Source organism: Ictidomys tridecemlineatus, chromosome 15 (genome assembly GCF_052094955.1).
Source record: "Ictidomys tridecemlineatus isolate mIctTri1 chromosome 15, mIctTri1.hap1, whole genome shotgun sequence".
NCBI classification, from domain to species: Eukaryota; Metazoa; Chordata; class Mammalia; order Rodentia; family Sciuridae; genus Ictidomys; species Ictidomys tridecemlineatus.
This window is the reverse complement of record NC_135491.1, coordinates 26,445,268-26,464,555: the sequence shown is the minus strand read 5'-3', so window position 1 is coordinate 26,464,555 and position 19,288 is coordinate 26,445,268. Positions and strand designations below refer to the sequence as shown.

Sequence of the window (19,288 nt, the reverse complement as noted above, 5' to 3'; positions counted from 1 at the left end):
ATAGAGTTTAATATTAAAATATTAGCTATTAGAGGGATGTAACTCAGTGGTAGAGTGCCTTAGCATGCTTGAGGCTTTGGGTTTGATGCCAGTGCATGCACAAAAAGAGTTGTTAGAAATTGGCTTATGATTGGTTCATTTCATTTAAATGGTTAACTACCTTCCTGATAAAGTTTATAAAATAATATTTATTTTAAATTTTATTATTTTTTTGAGAAGCTAAGCAGTAATTGATATTAATTATACATATCCTAGTTCCCTCTGAAATTCCACCTTCCTGCTTCCCCCATCCCAAGTAACCACTGCTGCTTTCTACCTCTGTTCATCTAAATGGAATCATATAGTATGTATGATACTCTTAACCTGGTTTCTTTTACTGATCACAATTATTTAAGATTCAACCCAAGTTTTATGTATCAATAAGGTTTAATTTCTTCTTATTACTTAGTAATAATATTTGTATAGATATGCCACAATTTGTTTATCTACTCATCTGTTGGGTTTTTTCCTCCAAAAGCTCTTGTAAAATTTGCAACATTTCTAAAGTGGTTTTTGGTGGTGGTGTTGTTTTTTTTTTTAATCTAGTCACTGAAAAAATACATCTTGGTTTTGTGTGAATATATTTTTTATTGTTTATTCATAATTCTCTGAGACTGTCTAAAATAATCTTATTTGAATTTATTACTTTTCTGTTAATATAGACAAATGGGTTTATTCAGTAAAAGACAAAATTTTGTTAAGCATTCTTTGATGAAATCATAGCCTCATACACTGGTATCAAAATAAGATTAGACTGATAACAAAGACACAGTGAGTACCTACATGCTGGGTGCTGTTCTAAACCTTGGTTATAAATCTGTGAATTTACTCTAAATGCTGGTTCACTGCTATTATAGAGTTTATATTCTCGTCAGAGGAAGATAGTGCACAGATAAATGGGCAATATTACCTTGTGATAAATGCTTTGTAGAAAATTAAGGTACCATACTAGCATGTGACTTGAAGGCTACTTTTGACTGGATGGCATCTCTGAGGAGGTGATATTTAATTGAGCTTGACTGGGAAGATGGGGTGGGCCATGATGAGGTCAGGGAGAGGAACATTCCTGACAGATGGAAATAGCAAATGCAAAATTCCAAGGCTGGATAAAGTTTTTAAATTTTAGAAACAAAAATGCCCACTGTGGTTACATCCTAGACAGTAAGATAAGAAGACTGAGAGTCCAGAGGGATAGGCAGGCCATATTATGTAGAGTTTTGTAAACCAGAGTAACAAATTTGAATTTTGTTTTTAAAAGGTTGGGAGAGGGGCTGGGGATGTGGCTCAAGCGGTAGCGCGCTCGCCTGGCATGCGTGCGGCCCGGGTTCGATCCTCAGCAGCACCACATACCAACAAAGATGTTGTGTCCGCCGAGAACTAAGAAAAAATAAATAAATGTTAAAATTCTCTCTCTCTCTCTCTCTCTCTGTCCCCCTCTCTCTCACTCTCTCTTAAAAAAAAAAAAAAAAAAAAAAAAAAAAAAAAAATAAAAGGTTGGGAGAAGCTATCCCTGGATTTTAATTTATAATTAAATTTCTTAAAAGTAAGATTTACTTTGGGCAGCTAAGATTGTGGCTCAGGTGGTAATGTGGTCACCTAGCTCACATGAAGCACTGAGTTCGATCCTCAGCACCACATAAAAATAAAGATATTGTATCCACCTAAAACTAAAAACTAAAAAAAAAAAAAAAAAAAAAAGATTTACTTCAGATAATTTGTAGTATATAGGAGAAATTTAAAAGTATTTTTTAAAATTAATTTGTAATACTGGGAATTGAACCCAGATCCTTAAGCATGCTAAGCATGCACTTTACCACTGGGCTAAGTCCCCAGCCCTAAAGAATTTAACAGCAATGTGTGTAATGTATAATGACTCAATCTGAGTTATTAACACTTCTGTCTCTTCTAGCATTTTCATTTCTCTGTTTTGGGAATCTTTGGACCCTTCTAATTATTTTGAAATATATCATAAATTTTTGTATAGTTTGTATAGTTTCCCTACTATGCTATAGAATACTAGAATTAATTCCTCCTGTGTAACACTGTACTTTGGTACCCTTTATCCAACCTTCTGTCTATCCTCCTCCTGCTTTACCCTTCTTAGTCTCTAGTGACCGGTGTTCTATAATTCTTGAGATATTAACTTTTTTAGCTTTCACATGAGTGATGAAAATATGCAATACTGTCTTTTATGTGTCCAGTTTATTTCACTTAACATGATGCCCTCTAATTGTATATATATATAGACACAAATGACTTTCTTTTTTGTGGAGGAATACTAGGGATTGAACTCAGTGGCACTCAACCACTGAGCCACATCCCTAGCCCTGTTTTGTATTTTATTCAGAGACAGGGTCTCACTGAGTGGCTTAGTGCCTCACATTTGCTGAGGCTTGCTTTGAACTTGCAATCCTCCCTTGGACTTCCAAGCTACTGGGATTACAGGTGTGTGCCACCTCACCTGGCCATGACTTTCTTTTTATGGCTGAATAATATTCCATTTTATGTATACCACATTTGCTCTACCCTTTTGTACACTGATGGACACTTAGGTTGATTTTCAAGATACGGATTTCACTATTATGAATTGTGCTGCAATAAATATGGGAGTGCAGGTGTCTCTTTGATACATTTGATTTTATTTTCTATGGATATATACCCAGTAGTAGGGTTGCTGGATCATGTATGATAGTTCTAGTTTTAGTTTCTTGAAGACCTCCAAAGTGTTTTCCATAGTGGCTATACTAATTTACATTTCCACCAACATGATTTAACAGTTTTCTTCCTCTACATCCATACTAACATTTCTTAATTTTTTTGTTGTTTTGATAATAACCTTTCTAGCATGGGTAAATGATATCTCATTGTAGTTTTAATTTGCATTTACTTGATGATTTTGATATGAAGCATTTCATCTACTTATTGGCCACTTGTATATCTTCTTTTGAGGAATGCCTATTTAGATTTTTTTTGCCGCCTCCTTTTTTTTTTTTTTTTTGGTAGCAGGAATTGAACCCAAGGGACTTAACCTCTGAGTTGCATCCCCAGACCTGTTTTTTATTTTGAGACAGGGTCTCATTAAGTTTCTTACCATCTTGCTGAATGGTTGAGCTGGCTCTGAACTTGTGATATTCCTGCCTCAGCCTCCTGAACTTCTGGGATTACAGGCATGTGCCACCACACCTGGCTCTTCACCCATTTTAAAAATCCACTTGTCCATTTTGATTTTTATTACCTATGTTTCTGGGATCTTATCTACTCCCCCCCCCAAAAAAAAATCATTGTCTGTACCAATGTCTTAAAGTGTTTCCTCTCTTTTCTAGTAGTTTTTTAGTTTCAGGTCTTAGGTCTTTGATCCATTTTGAGTTGATTTTTATATATGGAGAGAGTTAGGGATCCAGTTTAATTCTCCTGCACATACATATACATTTTCCCAGTACAATTTATAAAGAGATTAACCTTCCTACAACATACTTGGCAACCTTTGTTGAAAAATCAGGTGACTCTGTGTATATGGATTAATTTCTGGGTTTTCTGTTGTTTCATTGATCTCTGTGTTAGTTTTATACTGGTACCACACTGTTTGGTTACTGTAGCTTGTAGTATGTTTTGAAGTCATCTATGGTAATGCCTCCACCCAGCTTTGTTCCTTTTGCTCAGAATTGCTTTGGCTCTTCAGGGTTTTTTGTGTTTCCATATGAATTTTATGATATTTTCCCCTCTATTTTGGTGAAGAATGTCATTGGCATTTTTTAAAAATATTTTATTTTTTAGTTGTAGATGGACACAGTATCTTTATACTTTCTTATTTATTTTTGTATGTGGTGCTGAGGATGGAACCTAGTGTCTTACGCATTTGAGGCAAGCACTCAGCCAATGAGCTACAACCCCAGCCCCTGTCACTAGCATTTTTTAAAACAATATTTTTAGTTTTAGATGGACACAATACCTTTATTTTGTTGATTTAGTTTTTTTTACGTGGTGCTGGGGATCAAACCCAGTGCCTCATGCGTGTTAGGCAAGTGCACTGAGCCACAACCCCACAATACAATGGGGGTTGAATTGAATCCGTAGGTCACTTTTGATATGGATATTTTAAAACAAGTAAATAAAATAAAGGCATTGTATTCAACTATATCCCCCCCCAAAATATTAATTCTTCTAATCTGTGAACACAAGGGATATCTTTTCATTCTTCATTCCATATCTTCATTTTCTTTCATCAGTGTTTTGTAATTTTCCCTGTAGAGCTCTTTTTCTTTCTTGGCTAAATTTAATTCCTGGGATGTTTTGTTTTGCATTTTTGGTAGCTAGTATGAATGGGGTTGTTTTCTTAATTTCCTTTTCATCAAGTATGCTATAAGTATATAAAATGCTACTGTTTTTTGTTTGTTGATTTTGTATCCTGCAATTTTACTGAATTTGTTATCAGTTTTATAGTGGAGTCTAGGTTTTTCTCCATATTAAATGTTACTACCTGCTAAGAGGGATAATTTGACTTCCTCCTTTCTGATATGGATGCTCTTTACTTCTTTTTCATGCCTAATTGCTCTTGCTAAGAAGAGTGTTTCTGGATATTCTTGTTTTGTTCCAGACCTTAGAGGAAACAGTTTTAGTTTTTTACCATTCTTTATGATGTTGGCCATAAGTTGTCATAGGTAGCCTTTATTGTGTTGATGTATGTACCTTCTACACCTAATTTTTGAGAATTCTTTTTTCCATCATGAAGGAATCTTGAGTGAGAATAGTGTAATTTTAAAGTCACTAAAGTTTATCAAGTGCTTAATGAATGTTGTAAATTGGATCTAGACCACTACAAGGAAAATCAATTGCTAATATCTGAAAGATAATCTACTTCATTAATAATAGTGTGGTTGAAATGAAATACCTGTTTTTTGACCACAGTCTGACAGAAATGTAAAGAACTTTGTCTTTATGAACATGGCAAACCTAGGTACTTTCATTATTAATAGGAGCATAACTTGGCAAAACTTCTTTAGAGAGCAATTTGGGAGGTGGTGTCGGGGAGGTACTGGGGATTGAACCCAGCAGTATGCTACATCCCCAGACTCTTTTGTTTTTTATTTTGAGACAGGGTCTCACTGAATTGCTTAGGGTCTCTAAGTTGCTGAGGCTGAAGTTGGAATCTTCCTGCTTCAGCTCCTTAGTTGCTGTGGTAACACGCATACACTATCATTTCCAGTTTGGAGAGCAGTCTTAAAATAGTAAAGTTTTAAAGACACATAACCTAGAATCTGAGGGTTTTTTATGAATAGACCTATAACAGCATAATTATTTATATACTCAAAGAAGTATGTATAAGGATTTTAAGGCAGAACATTATAATAGCAAAAATTATTAAAAAACCAGATATCATCATTAGGAAAATGGTTAAATAAAGTAAGATATGTTTTTTAGGGAACAATATAGAAAAAAAATAATATAGATTTTTATGTACTGACATGGAAAAACCTCTAAAACAGTGTTAATTTGTTAATTTAAGAAAAAAGTACAAAAGAATACTTGTAGCATGAGCTCATTTGATTTTTAAAACCCCACTAAAAATTTTCTTCTCCGTACTGGCTATAAAACCCAGGGACTCAAACATGCTAGGCAAGTGTTCTACCAGTGAGCTATACCTCCAGCCCCACCAAATGATTTCTGTATGTGATATTAATCAGTAAATTTTTTTAATATTTATTTTTTAGTTTTCAGTGGATACAACATCTTTATTTTTATGTGGTGCTGAGGATCAAACCCAGCGCCCTGCGCCTGCCAGGCGAGCATGCTATCCCTTGAGCCACATCCCCAGCCCTTCATATACAATTTTTATGTTGTGTAGGAGGAAAATAATCTGATAGGTTGTGTAGATTTATTTAGGTATGAATTGTTCAGAACTCTTATTTTTGAAATATACCTTCATAATACAGAGAAATAAAGAGAAAGTAGAATAACACTATAAAACTTAATCTAATGGAAAATATGTATAAATAATCTATTGTAGAAATTAAGACTTTTTAAAGGTTTAAAATTAATTTTGGTGAAAGGGAGAAATGAGTGTTACAAATAAAACTGTGTTAAGAAGTATATTGGGTGATATGTCAGTATTACAGACTAACTATAGTGTTTTCAGCTGAGCATTCAGGTGGAGCATGCCTGTAATCCCAGTGACTCTAGAGGATGAGGCAGGAGGATTACAAGTTTGAGGCCAGCCTCAGCAATTTAGTGAAGACTTAAGCAACTTAGTGAGACCCTGTTTCAAAATAAAAAACAAAAGGGCTGGGGATGCCACTCAGTGGTAAAGTGCTCCTGATTTCAATCCCCACAATCAAAAAGAAAAAAGTGCACAGTGTTTTGTAAAAGTTCCTAGAACCTCAGACAATTAATTATTCTTTGATGCCTTTCCAAGTGAGTTAAATATATGTCAGTTCATTTATTTATTTATTTTTGTATGAAATTGAGGTAAGTTTTTGAAATTAGGACTTAATTTTTAAATTGAATAGTTGAGAATTTAAAAAGTAGCCTTGAAATTTAACTTGAAATTGGCAATTTGAAGAAATTTCTTTGACCCATCAAGTCCCAATTTTTCAACTCAGTGAATATTCAAATATTATTTCAGTTACCGTGTTATGTTTCTTGCCCAATTTAAATCTTTGTGTTCCACAACTGTTTATAGAATAAAATAGGTTAAAAGAGGGATTAAAGAAACATTGTGTTGGGAGTGTTTGTACTGTGAGTTTTGAGCTTTGTGGTAGTTTCTAATCAAATATTTGGTCAAGGGACCATTAATTAACTCATTTTGTTCTAGATCTTTAAGTTTGGTTTACCAGAGGAGATTTCAAGTGGTTAGTAACATCAGAGGTGCCATTCTGCATTTAATTACTGTGGCTATATATTTTCCTTTCTAAAATTTAATTATAAGCCTTATGAAAGCAAAAGTAAAATGAAATTCTAAATGAGGTACTAATCCACAAAAGACTTCCTCTATAGATGAAGAAAAAGGGTTCACCTGGTACAAAAAGAAATTGCTTATTAGTATTTTAACTCTATATTTCTCAGTGAGTATATGTTTTACTGTAAACTTAGTCAAAATACCTCCCCATTTTTAATTGGGAGAAGAAAATAAAGGAATAAAAATAATAAATTTTCCAAATTATTCTTAAAGATAAATTAACAGGCAAAGCTGATAAAATGTCTGAAAATGGCAAATTCACTTTAGTTAAAAATGAAGAAATCATCAGTCCCTTTTGTAAACTCAAAGAGATTGAATATTAATAATTTAGAAGTAGTCCTTAACTCTGAAAAGGAGATGTGGTATTGTTATTTCAGAAAATGTTGTTCTCCTTATATATTTAAATTGCTATACATTAAAACATGGAACATAGCTTTTATACACTTATCTTTTCACCTGTGGATTAAAAAAAAACAAAACCAAATACCTTCGCCTCTGAACTTATGGTTTTAGGCTTTTAATGATATATATAGATGTCTATATTCATCTTGAAGACATTTTCATAGACTCCTCTGACTTGTAATTAAGACTGTTTTTAAGTTTGCTTCACAGCTGTGTGATTAGGATTTCTTTCTACTATGCTCCCAAGATAATTCTGCTTTTTCTCATATACACATGTTTTTCTTACTTCACATATTTTTGTTTCTGGAATACATTTCTCAGTAATTGTTATATATATGGGAACAACCTTTCAGAAAAGGAATGTGATGGTACATTCTATCTTTCCTTGTGAATATTTTGCATTCACTTTGATGTTCTTCCTTGGTACTCAGTGAGTACTCTCTGGGGCTGGCCTGTAGATCAGTGGTAGAATGCCTGCCTCCTTAGCATGTGCAAGGCCTCAGGTTCCATTCCCAGCAACACATAACCAATCCCCACCCGCACATACATACAAACACACACACACAAAAAAAAAAAAAAAAAGAAGAAGAAGAAGAAAGTGGGTTATTTTCATCTGAAGGCTAAAATCTTTCTATCAAGGCAGTTTTTAATCTATTATTTCTTTTTCCTTGTTCTCTTTTCTTGTTGCAATATATATACTGATATTTTGGGTGATGTGTCAGTATTACAGACCATAGAAATTGATACAGTGTTGGACAAATAGTTTATTTTTCCCCGTTCAGTGAAGGATGAAGCCAAGCTGTACAGGATAAATATCTAGGTTCTTTTCTTCTGTCCTGAGAAGATGGGGCTTTCATATTCTTTGTTATAAGTTAACTATTATACCTCCAGGAATCCCGTAAACATTCTAAGCAAGAAGAAGGGAGAAGGGCAGAGAGACTAACCATCCTTATATCTTTGGGGAAAAAAAATCTGGAAACCTAACCCAGTGCCACTTACACGTTATTGGTCAAAACTAAATTTTCTGACCATCTTACCTGTAGGATAATGTATAGTAGATAATTAGCAATTCTGTTTCATGTTTTAGATTTTTTGGATCTTTCCTTCATTTCTCTTTCTTGTATATTATCAGGCTCTTTTAAGAAGCTAGTAAACCAAAATAGAAAATACTGAGATTCTTATAAATTGTTAGTTCCTTGTTGTATCTCCCTTTCTATAACATTAACGAAGGGAACATTTTACTGGAAAGAAAATTGTGTTTTATGGATCATTAGATATGAATTTTTATAACTGGTTATTACATAAATACTTACTACTTCCAATTATCCAATTGGCATAATAATTTTTGTCCACAATTCACTTCTGCATTTACAAACAGATTTTTCATTACTTATATAAGCACATCTACCAGTGAATATTTAAGACTGAGATGTTATCTGATATCCATAATCTGATGCTTTGCGGAAAGTGTAGGAAAGAAGGGTTTTTAATCACTTTTCATTTGAGAGGCCTTATGTAAAAATCAATAATTTAGAAGTTCTAAGTGTCCAAAGGAGATTTTTAAATGCACCTACTGTAGAAATGGCTACATACAATGAGATTTTTAAAAATTGTCCTGCATGTGCACATCCTTTTGTAACTGCTATACCATTTTTTTTTTGTTTGTTTGTTTCAGCTGTTTTGCCTTGCCTGCAAGAGAGGCCTGGATAAGGTGGATATTTTGCCTTGACTTCTTTGATGTCCTGAACTTTGTATAGTTCTTTATTTTTCTCTAATCTGTTCATTATAAAATCAGCTTGCCATTTCTGATTAATATCTTTAATTGTCTTCACTATATTATTAGTTTTTGTTCTGAAGCTCTTGCTGGTATTTGACAGGTTAATGTCTGTTTTTCAAATTCAAATAAATTATCCAGATCCTTACCACTAAAGCTTTCTGGAATCTTTAGACCACCTGACTTTGTGAGAATTATGCTTCTTTTATAAAGTTTTTAAGACATTTGGATTTATAAAATCTGAATACTTTTGCAATCCTTGAGGATGAACATTATGTTGAGGCTGGGGACGCTGAACAGAAATAACCCTTCTCCTTAGGCATTTTGAACCTGTGTGTATTTGGGTACACTGAGCTGGGCAAACTATTTTGATAAGTGATGTTGAATATTTTTTCATTTGCTTGTTGGCATTTGTAGATCTTCTTTGGAGAAATGTTTATTCAAGTCCTCTGCCCATTTTTTTAAAATCTTTATTTTTTTATTTATTGTTATGTGGTGCTGAGGATTGAACCCAGTGCCTTACATGTATGTGTGAGACGTGTTCTGCCACTGAGCCACAATGCCAGCCCCCTCATGCCCATTCTTAAGTCGTTTATTTATTATTGAGTTGTAGGAATTCTACATAGATGTACATATATATATATTCTTGATATTAATCCCTTATCTGTTAATAGTGATTTGAAAATTTTTTCTTGTTCCACGTGTTGACTTTTCACTGTTGATAGTGTCTGTTAATGCACAATAGTTTTTAGTTTAGTTTTTTTTTCGGGGTGGGGTAGGGTGCTAGGGATTGAACCTAGGGGTGCTTAGCCACATCTCCAGTCCTTTTTATTTTTTTATTTTGAGACAGGTCATCTTCCTGCCTCAGTCTCCTGACCTGCTGGGATTGCAAGTTTACACTATGCTAATTTGTTTGTTTGTTTGTTTGCTGGGAATTGAGCCTCTGCAACTTGTGTATGCTCTAGGCAAGTACTTTGCAGCTGGGCCACATCATCAACCCAAAACCTTTTAATTTTTTAAAAAATACTTTTTTTAGACATTGGTGGCCCTTTATTTTGTTCATTTATTTATATGTGGTGCTGAGAATTGAACCCATTTTCTCACACATGCTACAGAAGCACTAAACCACTGAGCCACAACCCCAGCTCCAGAAACCTTTTAATTTTGATAAAGTCCCATTTGTCTGTTTTTCTTTAGTTGCTGTGTTTTTTATATTGTATTAAAGAAGTTATTGCCAAAATTAAATGTCATGAAACAGTTCCATTATATTTTTTCTAATAGTTTTATGTTTAATAGTTTATGTTTAGATCTTTGACTCATTTTGAGTTTGGTATATGTTGTAAGGATCCAGTTTAATTCTTTTGCATGTGGATATCCAGTTTTCCTATCATAACTTATTAAAAATACTGTCCTTTCCTCAGTGAAGGATTCTTAAAGTTTTATTAAAAGTCATGTGACCATATATGTGTTTGTGAACTCTTTGTTTTCCTTTGATCTGTATGTTTGTCTTTATGTTAATACTACACTATTTTGATTACTCTAGTTTTGTAGTAAGTTTTGAAAAGAAGGGAGTGTGAAATCTCTTTACTTGTACATTTTTAAGATTGATTTCATATGAATTTTGGAATAGATTTTTCTGTTTATGCACAAGAATCTTATTCTTTAACAATATAATCTCCTTTCATAGCTTTCCGAAGATACACAATAATAGAATGTTTTAAAATTTTATTCTTGTTTCCTTGATCCTTCTCTCATACTTTTTATTTTCCTCAAATTGTTGGTAATCCTTGATTGCCTGTTCACATAATATTTATATGTGAAGCGCAGTTTATCATTATGGATAACTGCATGAAAATTCAACATTATTTTAAAGGTCTGGTTTTTTCATCGTCGATTTATCTTTTATTTATTTATTTATTTATTTATTTATTTATTTATTTATTTATTTATTTATGGTGCTGAGGATTGAACTTAGGGCCTTACATATGCCAGGCAAGCACTCTACCACTGAGTCACAACTCCAGCCCCTTTAAGGGGCTGTTTTAATAACAGTTTTTATTAGTGTATAATTGGGAGGAGTTTAGCAGCAATTTTGGATGTGCATTAGGTGAGCATGCAGGATACTGCTTAGTAATATCCTTATTATTACTAAAATAAGCAAAGCTTCATTGTGGAACAGGATGTGAAATCTCATAGAGTATTTCATTCTTGTGAGGAGTTGCCTTTTTCTGTTAAGGCTTAAAGTTCTCTTGCACATTACTCTGTTTTTTGCATTTTATTTCTGTATGTTAGTTGCTCTCTGTATATAGATTCAGTTATTGTGCAATAGTTCTAGTTTTTCTGATGATCATGCAGGGGCCTGCTTTCCATTTCTGTACTTTTTATTGTGTTCTGGAAATATCTTTAGGACTCTCTTAGTAAGAACAACTCTCTCCCTTCTATAGGAGCTATAATTTATTCCTATTTTGGGTTATACTTCTATCTAGTTTCATTTCTTTTTCTTTTTTTGCTTTGGTAGTTGGAAATGCCTTTATTTTATTTGTCTATTTATATGAGGTGCTAAGGATTGAATCCAGTGCCTCACAAGTACTAGGCAAGTGTTCTTCTACTGAGCTCCAGCTCTAGCCCTCTATCCTGATTTCTTAATCAGAACCATTGGCTTTCTACTTTGCTGAAATTATGTAATTTTTGAATCACTAATAGCACCTTTTCTTTGTTTCCAGCACAAATTTATTTTCCCTTTTCTCCTTTTCTCACATTTACCTTTATTTCAGTGGAATTTTGAGGTGGTGGTGAGGAAAATGCGTATACTGAGTCTGATTTTATTTATTTGGTAATACTTAATATGTGGAGTTTATGTTCTACATTCTGTGAAAAAGACAACGGAATCCCACTTTCATAAAGTATATTTTGATGAGGGAGACATTAAACATATTAGTAAATATATTATAGATTGCAGTAGGAGATGATAGGAAGTAAGTTGGTTGGGAGATTCAGAGGGAGTGACAAATAAATTGATGGTTGGGCTGGAGGTGTAGCTCAGTGGTAGAGTGCTTACTTATGTGCTCAAGGCTCTGTGTTCAATCCCTAGCATCACAGAAAACAAAACAAATAAACCCCCAAAACAGTTAGGAACATATAGATGGATATCTGAAGGGAGAAAGCCAGTCTCATGAAGACTCTTTGAGGAGAGCTCTAGGCAGGAGGATTAATTATAATTACAGGATTATTATAGACTCAGACAGAGGGAGGAGCTTGTTTTATTAAAAAAAGGTATGTCTAGATTGTAGTTAATGATGTGGTGTAGTATGCAATAGAATTGGAGAGAAAGATGAATGTTGGATCTTACAGGAACTTGTGGTTAGGAATCTTAATTCTAAACAGTGGAAAACCAATGAAAGTCTTTTCATCATTTTCAAAGCTAATGAAAGGCCTTCATGAAGGAAAGATGTACAATTTTTTTTAAAAAAGATAATATTGGCTGCTATGTAGAGAAAGGGTTTGATTAGGATGTTGCACATGGAGAAATGAAGATTATGGATATATTTTGGAAAGAGTATGAATGGACCTTTATGGAGGTATAAGAAGTGAGATGAATCAGTTGGCTTGTGCAACTGGTTGGTGTTTTTTTTTTTTTTTACTAATATGATGAAGTTTGGAGAATAAGCAAATTGGAAAGAGGAAGCAAATTATTTTTAATACATTTAAAATACTTAATATAAGTGAAGTTGTCTGGCAGTTTAGGGAAGAGATTAGAGCAGAAGATATAAACTTTGAAGCTACCATAACAGTAGTGTTTGAAACTATGCGTCTGTAAAAGTTAAAATAAAATGATAAAGGAAAAAGAGCTTAGAACAGGTCCTTGGGGCTTTAACATTAGAGATTGAGAAAGCACCTAGGGAAGGGAACACAGCAAAAGTAATAAAGAGGAATGGCTGGGAAATCTAAAGAGCCTGAAAATCCAGTGAAGAAATAATTTCAAGGAGTGGAGTGGTCATCCTTATTGAATTTTTTGAAAGATGGTTTAAGATGATAAAAAGTGAAGTTTCTCAAATTGAAGTTGATTTGAAAATAGAAGTTTTTTTGTGTGTGTGTGCTTGATGTTCAATTTCACTGAATTGAGAACTGTTTACTAGCATGGATTGAAGAGTAAATGGGAGGTGAGAAAGTACAGGCACCTCTTTGAGAGTGTGGTTGTGAAGAAATTTGCAGAGATGGGCGGGTAGCTGAAGAAACAAACCTGAATTCACTGTTAAACCTTGAGAGGAGTACTGTGTAAAGTATTACTTATCACTTTCTTTTAACCTTTTTTTTTTTTTGAGAAATTCTAAACATACAAAAAAGTAGACTGTAATCAACCCTGACTTATCCATACCTACAACCTCTTCCCTTGATTATTGTTTTGAAGCAAATATCGTATAATTTCAGGATTCTAAAAGATAGACCTTTAAAAACTAACATAATACCATTCATTATAACATAAAAAATTAACAATCATTTGTTAATATCAGGTGTCCAAATTGTGTTCAAATTTTTACTTTACTCTTAAATGATTTTAAAGTTTTGAAAAAAAAGATTCCAAGTAAGTTCCATAAATTACATATGGGTGGTGTATTTTTTAAAATTTTATTCTAATTTGTTATATATGACAGCAGAATGCATTTCAACTCCTACTACACATATAGAGCACAATTTTTTATGTCTCTGGTTGTACACAAAGTAGAGTCACACGATTCATGTCTTCATATGGGTGATGTATTTTTAGTTCTCTTTTTATCTACTGTTTTCTTTCTTTTCCCCTTATAAGTTGTATGTTGAAAAGCTGCTTTACCTGTCCCTTTGAATGTACTCTTATAGCCATGGTATAGGTTCTTTTAGTTTTGTTTTTTTTTTAATGTTGTAAGTTGGATCTAATGGTGATGAGACTGGATTTTTTTTTTTACATAATTAGTAGGTAATAATGTGTATTTCTGTTAGTAGGCATTTAAAGTCTGCTTATTTCTCTTTGAGTGATGTTAGCAGTTATTAATGTTTAGTGCTCAGATCAGATTGAAAAATGATGAGACTCTAATTCTGTCTTTCCTTTTAAATTTTCAAAATAATGAATTGATTCTTACAGTAACTTCCTACAGTGGCCATGTAGTTTTTACTTTTAATGTTGTATACTCAGGGCTTTAAGTATATTTGGTATGTTTTAGTCTGTTGTTGTTTTTATTTTATTGATGTTCATATTGTCTTATAGTCAATGGGAGCCTTTTCAAATTGGACCCTGAGTCTTAACAGCCCTGATTAATAACTTTTCCCATCTAGAATAATTAAATGTTATTTTATCATCCAGTATATGTTGAATCTCTGACCTAGAATTTACTAATTCTCTAAAAGTATAGTACTAAGAGATAATAATTATTATTTTTAACAATAGCTTTTTACATTTACTGTATAGTCTCTTAAATTGTTTTTCTTTAGTTCTGGGGATATGAATTTTTCCATTCATTTTGCCCTCTTACCATTGTGATCTTAGGCATTTGTGGAATTCTCTTTCTTGCTTTTGAATTAAGGTATGTATTAAAAGAATTTTTGTTTGTTCTTTAAATTATTTTTTTTATCCAGCATTTTGATTTTTTTGGAGTGGGGTGGGTGGTTTTTTGAGTTAATTAAATCACCAAATTAGTAAAGTTCCTCTATTGCCATTCTATTTATGGAGCAACATTCTCTTATATCAGTAATTGCCTCTCATGTGGGTGCTCTCTATTTGATTTTTTTAAATATTCTATTTTTTACTTGTAGTTGGACACAACCTTTATTTTATTTATTATTTTTATATGGTAAGGATTGAACCCAAGGCCTAGCACATGCTAGGCAAGCACTCTACTGCTAAGCCACAACCCCAGCCCCTCTATTTGATTTTTATTGTAACCTTAGCATGTTATACATAAGATTAGTTTTGCTTCTGCATATTTGACATATTTCAGTATATAGTTCAGGTAGGAATGGAGTTCTTTTTATTCCTTTTCTTTTATAATTTTTAGTTTGGAAACAGAAACGCAGAAAGGTTGCTGTGGAATTGTTCAAACTTTTAGGGGCTGAAATTAAAGCTGTCAAATGAAACTTTTGTTTTCTCTTTCAAAATTTTTCTACTTCTCATGTGTAATGTGGATCTGAATTCTGTTGAGCTTCTCTTTTTCCTTCGTGGGTTAGGGGAACATATATTGCTGTAGTTTTATAAAATATGCCAGGAAGCATATTCTAGTGCTATTTAGAAAGAGAAAGAGAGAATAAACAAGTCTAGGACAAACAGGTCTTGCTAAGCCCTAAAATATATCACTTTTATTCACCCATACAGAAAACAAGCATGAGGCCAAGAGGAGGCGAACAGAGAGAGTTAGGAGAGAGAAGATAAATTCTACAGTAAATAAAGATTTAGAAAACAGAAAGAGGTCTCGAAGTAACAGCCATTCAGATCATATCAGACGAGGAAGAGGAAGACCTAAAAGTGCATCTGCCAAAAAACATGAGGAAGAAAGAGGTATGAATAAATTCAAGCAGCTTTTTTTTTCCCCCCAGTATTAAAATTGGTCAGAGATCTTAATTAGATAGTAGTGAAGAAAGTGGAGTCCGGCATGAGCTTCTGGACTTAAAATCACATCTATATTTTAGTTTGAAATATTTCCTCTATGGTAGATGCTTAGTTAAAAAACTCACACAAATTCTTATTGGAAAGATTTAGATTAGGTAAAATCCACTTTGCTATAAACTGGTATTAGTAAAATACACAGATAAAGTTTTTTGTTTTTGTTTCATGGTACTGGGGATTTAACCCAGGAACTCTCTACCACTGAGCTACATATATGTCCAGCCCTTTTTAAAATTTTTATTTTGAGAAAGAGTCTAAATAGCCCATGCTGGCCTCTAACTTGTGATCCTCCTGCCTCAGCCTTCCCAAGTTGCTGGAAATACAGACATTCCACTGTGCCCAGCCAGAGATAATAATTTGTATATAACATCCTTGAGAAGCATATTAAAATCATTGTACTTTAAAAAAAAAAAAAACCTCAAGTCAAAGTTCTTTTAAGACTTATTTTAAACTATTATGCCATGAGTTTTAAACATTTAATGTTTGAAGTGTTTTTGGTATGAATTTTTAAAATGTTTATTGGGAGATTTTATGTGCTCCCTGCATTGAGGCAGGTTTTGTTAAAATTAGGTGAATTCTTCTTGATCCAAAATGTATTTCTGTTTCTCTTTATAGGTCTTCTCCTTTTTCCTTATAAGTAGTCTACAAATAACTTGAACTAAAACTTCAACTTTTTTTTTCTTTGATGTATATGTCATTTAAAAAACTTTTTATCATGGAAAATTTCAACATATTCAACAATAGGGAAACTAGTAAAATGAATACCTATATGCCCATGAATGTCTTTTTTAAATTGAGATTTTCAAAGCCAATAAAAAATGAAAAAGGGATACTCTTTATAATTCTTTAAAAACCTCTGTCAAAATGATTTCATCTGTAGTGAAATGCATTTATAGTTTCTTAATATTATTTGTGAATTATGCTTTGCTATTTTTAGTTGTTCTGTGTTAGATACTCAAGTGCTTCCTGCGTAAATATATACTGTTGTTATTTGAAACACTGAGGATATTCTGTTTACCATTTCTCTAGGTTTTGTATGTTTTTATTTGAATGAAGTTAGTACTGTTGGAGAAAATAACTTCATTGGTATAGCTGTCCTAATTTTTATCAAAGGTGTCTTAAGATGGTGTGACTAAAGGAATGATGTTTATATCATAAATTGACTATCCATGAAGACTGTACTTGGGATCTTTAATTCCTTGGATAATTTTACTGTTTTTTTTCTCTTTCCTTTTTCAATTATGTTCTTCTAGAGCGTTTTGAGTTATTTGCTTAATTTGAATGTGCTTATTTAACAGATCATCAGAATATTTATGTCAAAAGGTTATTTTAGAAAGGAAACTGGGTAAAGAAAAGTCAACAGAGAAGAAAAAAGGGAAATATTGCTTGGTCCAGAGAACAACATATTTTTTTCAGTTGATGTAAAGGGAATGTAAATGAAAGAATAGAGAAGGAAATTCTTCTGATGGTAAGAAGAGATAAGAAAACATAATGACAGTCTTTTAGTTGAGGAAATAAAGTCTGAATAGTTTTGCTAAGACTTTACATATACAGGCTTGAATATTTATTTCATGATAACTTGAAAAAAGAAGCATTTATTTGGCTGTAAAATTTCTCAGGTGGTATTTTAGTGTATTATAGAAAACTTTTAAGGAAGCTATTTCAAGAGTAATATGTGCTTTTTAAATTTATTTACTTTTAATACACATTGTAGGAAAATGCTCAAAGCAATTTCTACAGCATAATCTGCAATCTTTTACTTTTAGACTGGAATTCAGCAAACTTTTTCTGTAAAGAGGCAGATAGTAAATATTTTAGACTTTGTGTACCATGCAATCTCTGTCACAACTACTTTACTTTGTCATTATAGATGGAAATTAGCTACAAAAACAGGAGATGGGTGAGATTTGGCACCCAGATTGTAGTTTTCCAGTTGTTAATGTAGACCATTATTCTCTAAATATATGGATAGAAATTACAAACTATTGAAATGTCTGTATATTTTGGAATAGATTCTTTGGTAATGCTTCTGTGACTGAGTAGCTATTTGGTTTAATTCTGTTTTTGTTGAGTCACTACTCTTAAAGGACACTTAAAATTTTTGAAGCAAGTTTTAACTTTCATTTTAAATATATGATTTAAGGAAAAAATCTTACAATGTGTCTAAAAAACCAAAACTTTAAAAATTATCCTTTTTGATTTTGAAAAAGGATAGGAAGAAGGAAAAATGGAAAAGGAAAATATCCTTATTCCCTCCACCTCCTACAAGTTTATCTTTGAAAAGTATAAGTTAAAACAAAGTCTCTAGGGAACACCAGACATAGTTGAGGGAGGGCTACTATATTTATCTTAGGAACATTAGGTGAAAATTTGACTTGGTAAATATTGAGTTCTTGGTTGATACTGAGTTCTTGGTAAATGTTGAGTTGTGTTCCAAATAAGAGATCAGAAATAATCTTCTCTAGGGAATCTCAAGAGCCCAGGAGAAAAAGCCTAAAATAAAATACTGTCATTCATTCTTTCACAGTCAAGTTCCACATATGTGTACATGCTTCTAATCACCTTTTTTGCTAATACTTCTAAATGTGAACTTTACCAGGAATAGCCCAGCTACCTGGAAGAAAGTATCTAATATGTGAAAGGCTGAGACTAAATCAAAAGGTATGAAGAAATAACTTAGAGAAAACAAGTCTTTGCTTGGAGAAGAAAAAAATCAAAACTATCATTAATAATCTTTAGCAAAAGAAGATATAATCATGAAACTAGACCAAATAATTTTTGAAAGGCAATTACAGAGGTCAAAAAGGTACCTGAGGAACTTCAAAATATAAACTTGAAAATATTCAGAAGCACCCAAAGCATATATGATTCTCAGAAATGAAAAACCTTAATAGAAAATTTAAAGATAAAATTGAAGAAAAGTTCCAGAAAGAATAGTAATAGGAAAAGAGGTTAAAAAAATAAGATGGAAAAGATAATAAATTCTCAGGTCTAACATCTATAAATAATCAGTTTCAGAAAGGAAAAAAACCCTAAAAAACACAGAAGATGGAGGAGAAGGAAGTCTTCAATGAAACAATTCAAGAAATGTTCCCAAACCTGAAGGAGCTTTAGTTTCTATATTAAGAGAACCTGTGAAATTCCCAATCTAAAGGATGGTTAAAAATAGAAATGATACCTCAGTGTTTCTTCATATTATATATCTCTAGAAAGAGAAAAATTATTTAGGTTTTCAGAAAAAGAGGAAAGAATCAAAATGATATTGGAATACAGTGAAATATTGTCTAGCAAGGAACAAATTATTATTATTAATACCATTGATGAATTTTTAAAACATTGAAAGAAGCTAGACAGAAGAGAACATATTATATGATGCCATTTATATAAAGTTTAGTAAGAGAATCTTATGGAAATAGAAATCAGTACAGTTACTGATGGGCGTAGGAAGGGACTAACTATAAAAGCATGAGGGATTTTCTGGAGTAAA

General features: G+C 32.6%; 1 protein-coding gene and 1 long non-coding RNA gene across 5 annotated transcripts in view; both read left to right on the top strand.

Moving 5' to 3' along the window:
- C15H16orf87 (chromosome 15 C16orf87 homolog) overlaps nucleotides 1-19,288 on the top strand; it is a 36,190-nt gene that overhangs the window by 6,489 nt on the left and 10,413 nt on the right. For 2 of the 4 annotated variants that reach the window (XM_078032251.1, XM_078032249.1), the window contains 2 exons: nucleotides 15,511-15,693; nucleotides 18,401-18,462. The exons of 1 other annotated variant lie outside the window; for it this stretch is intronic. In XM_078032251.1, coding sequence (XP_077888377.1) covers nucleotides 15,511-15,693; nucleotides 18,401-18,462 — 245 coding nt within the window. The remainder of the gene's footprint in view (nucleotides 1-15,510; nucleotides 15,694-18,400; nucleotides 18,463-19,288) is intronic. One more of the 4 variants, XM_078032250.1, reaches the window with a different exon arrangement.
- On the top strand, nucleotides 4-13,085 carry LOC144370842 (uncharacterized). Its single transcript, XR_013430847.1, has 2 exons — nucleotides 4-1,297; nucleotides 1,533-13,085. It is a non-coding gene; the product is annotated as an uncharacterized LOC144370842 (long non-coding RNA).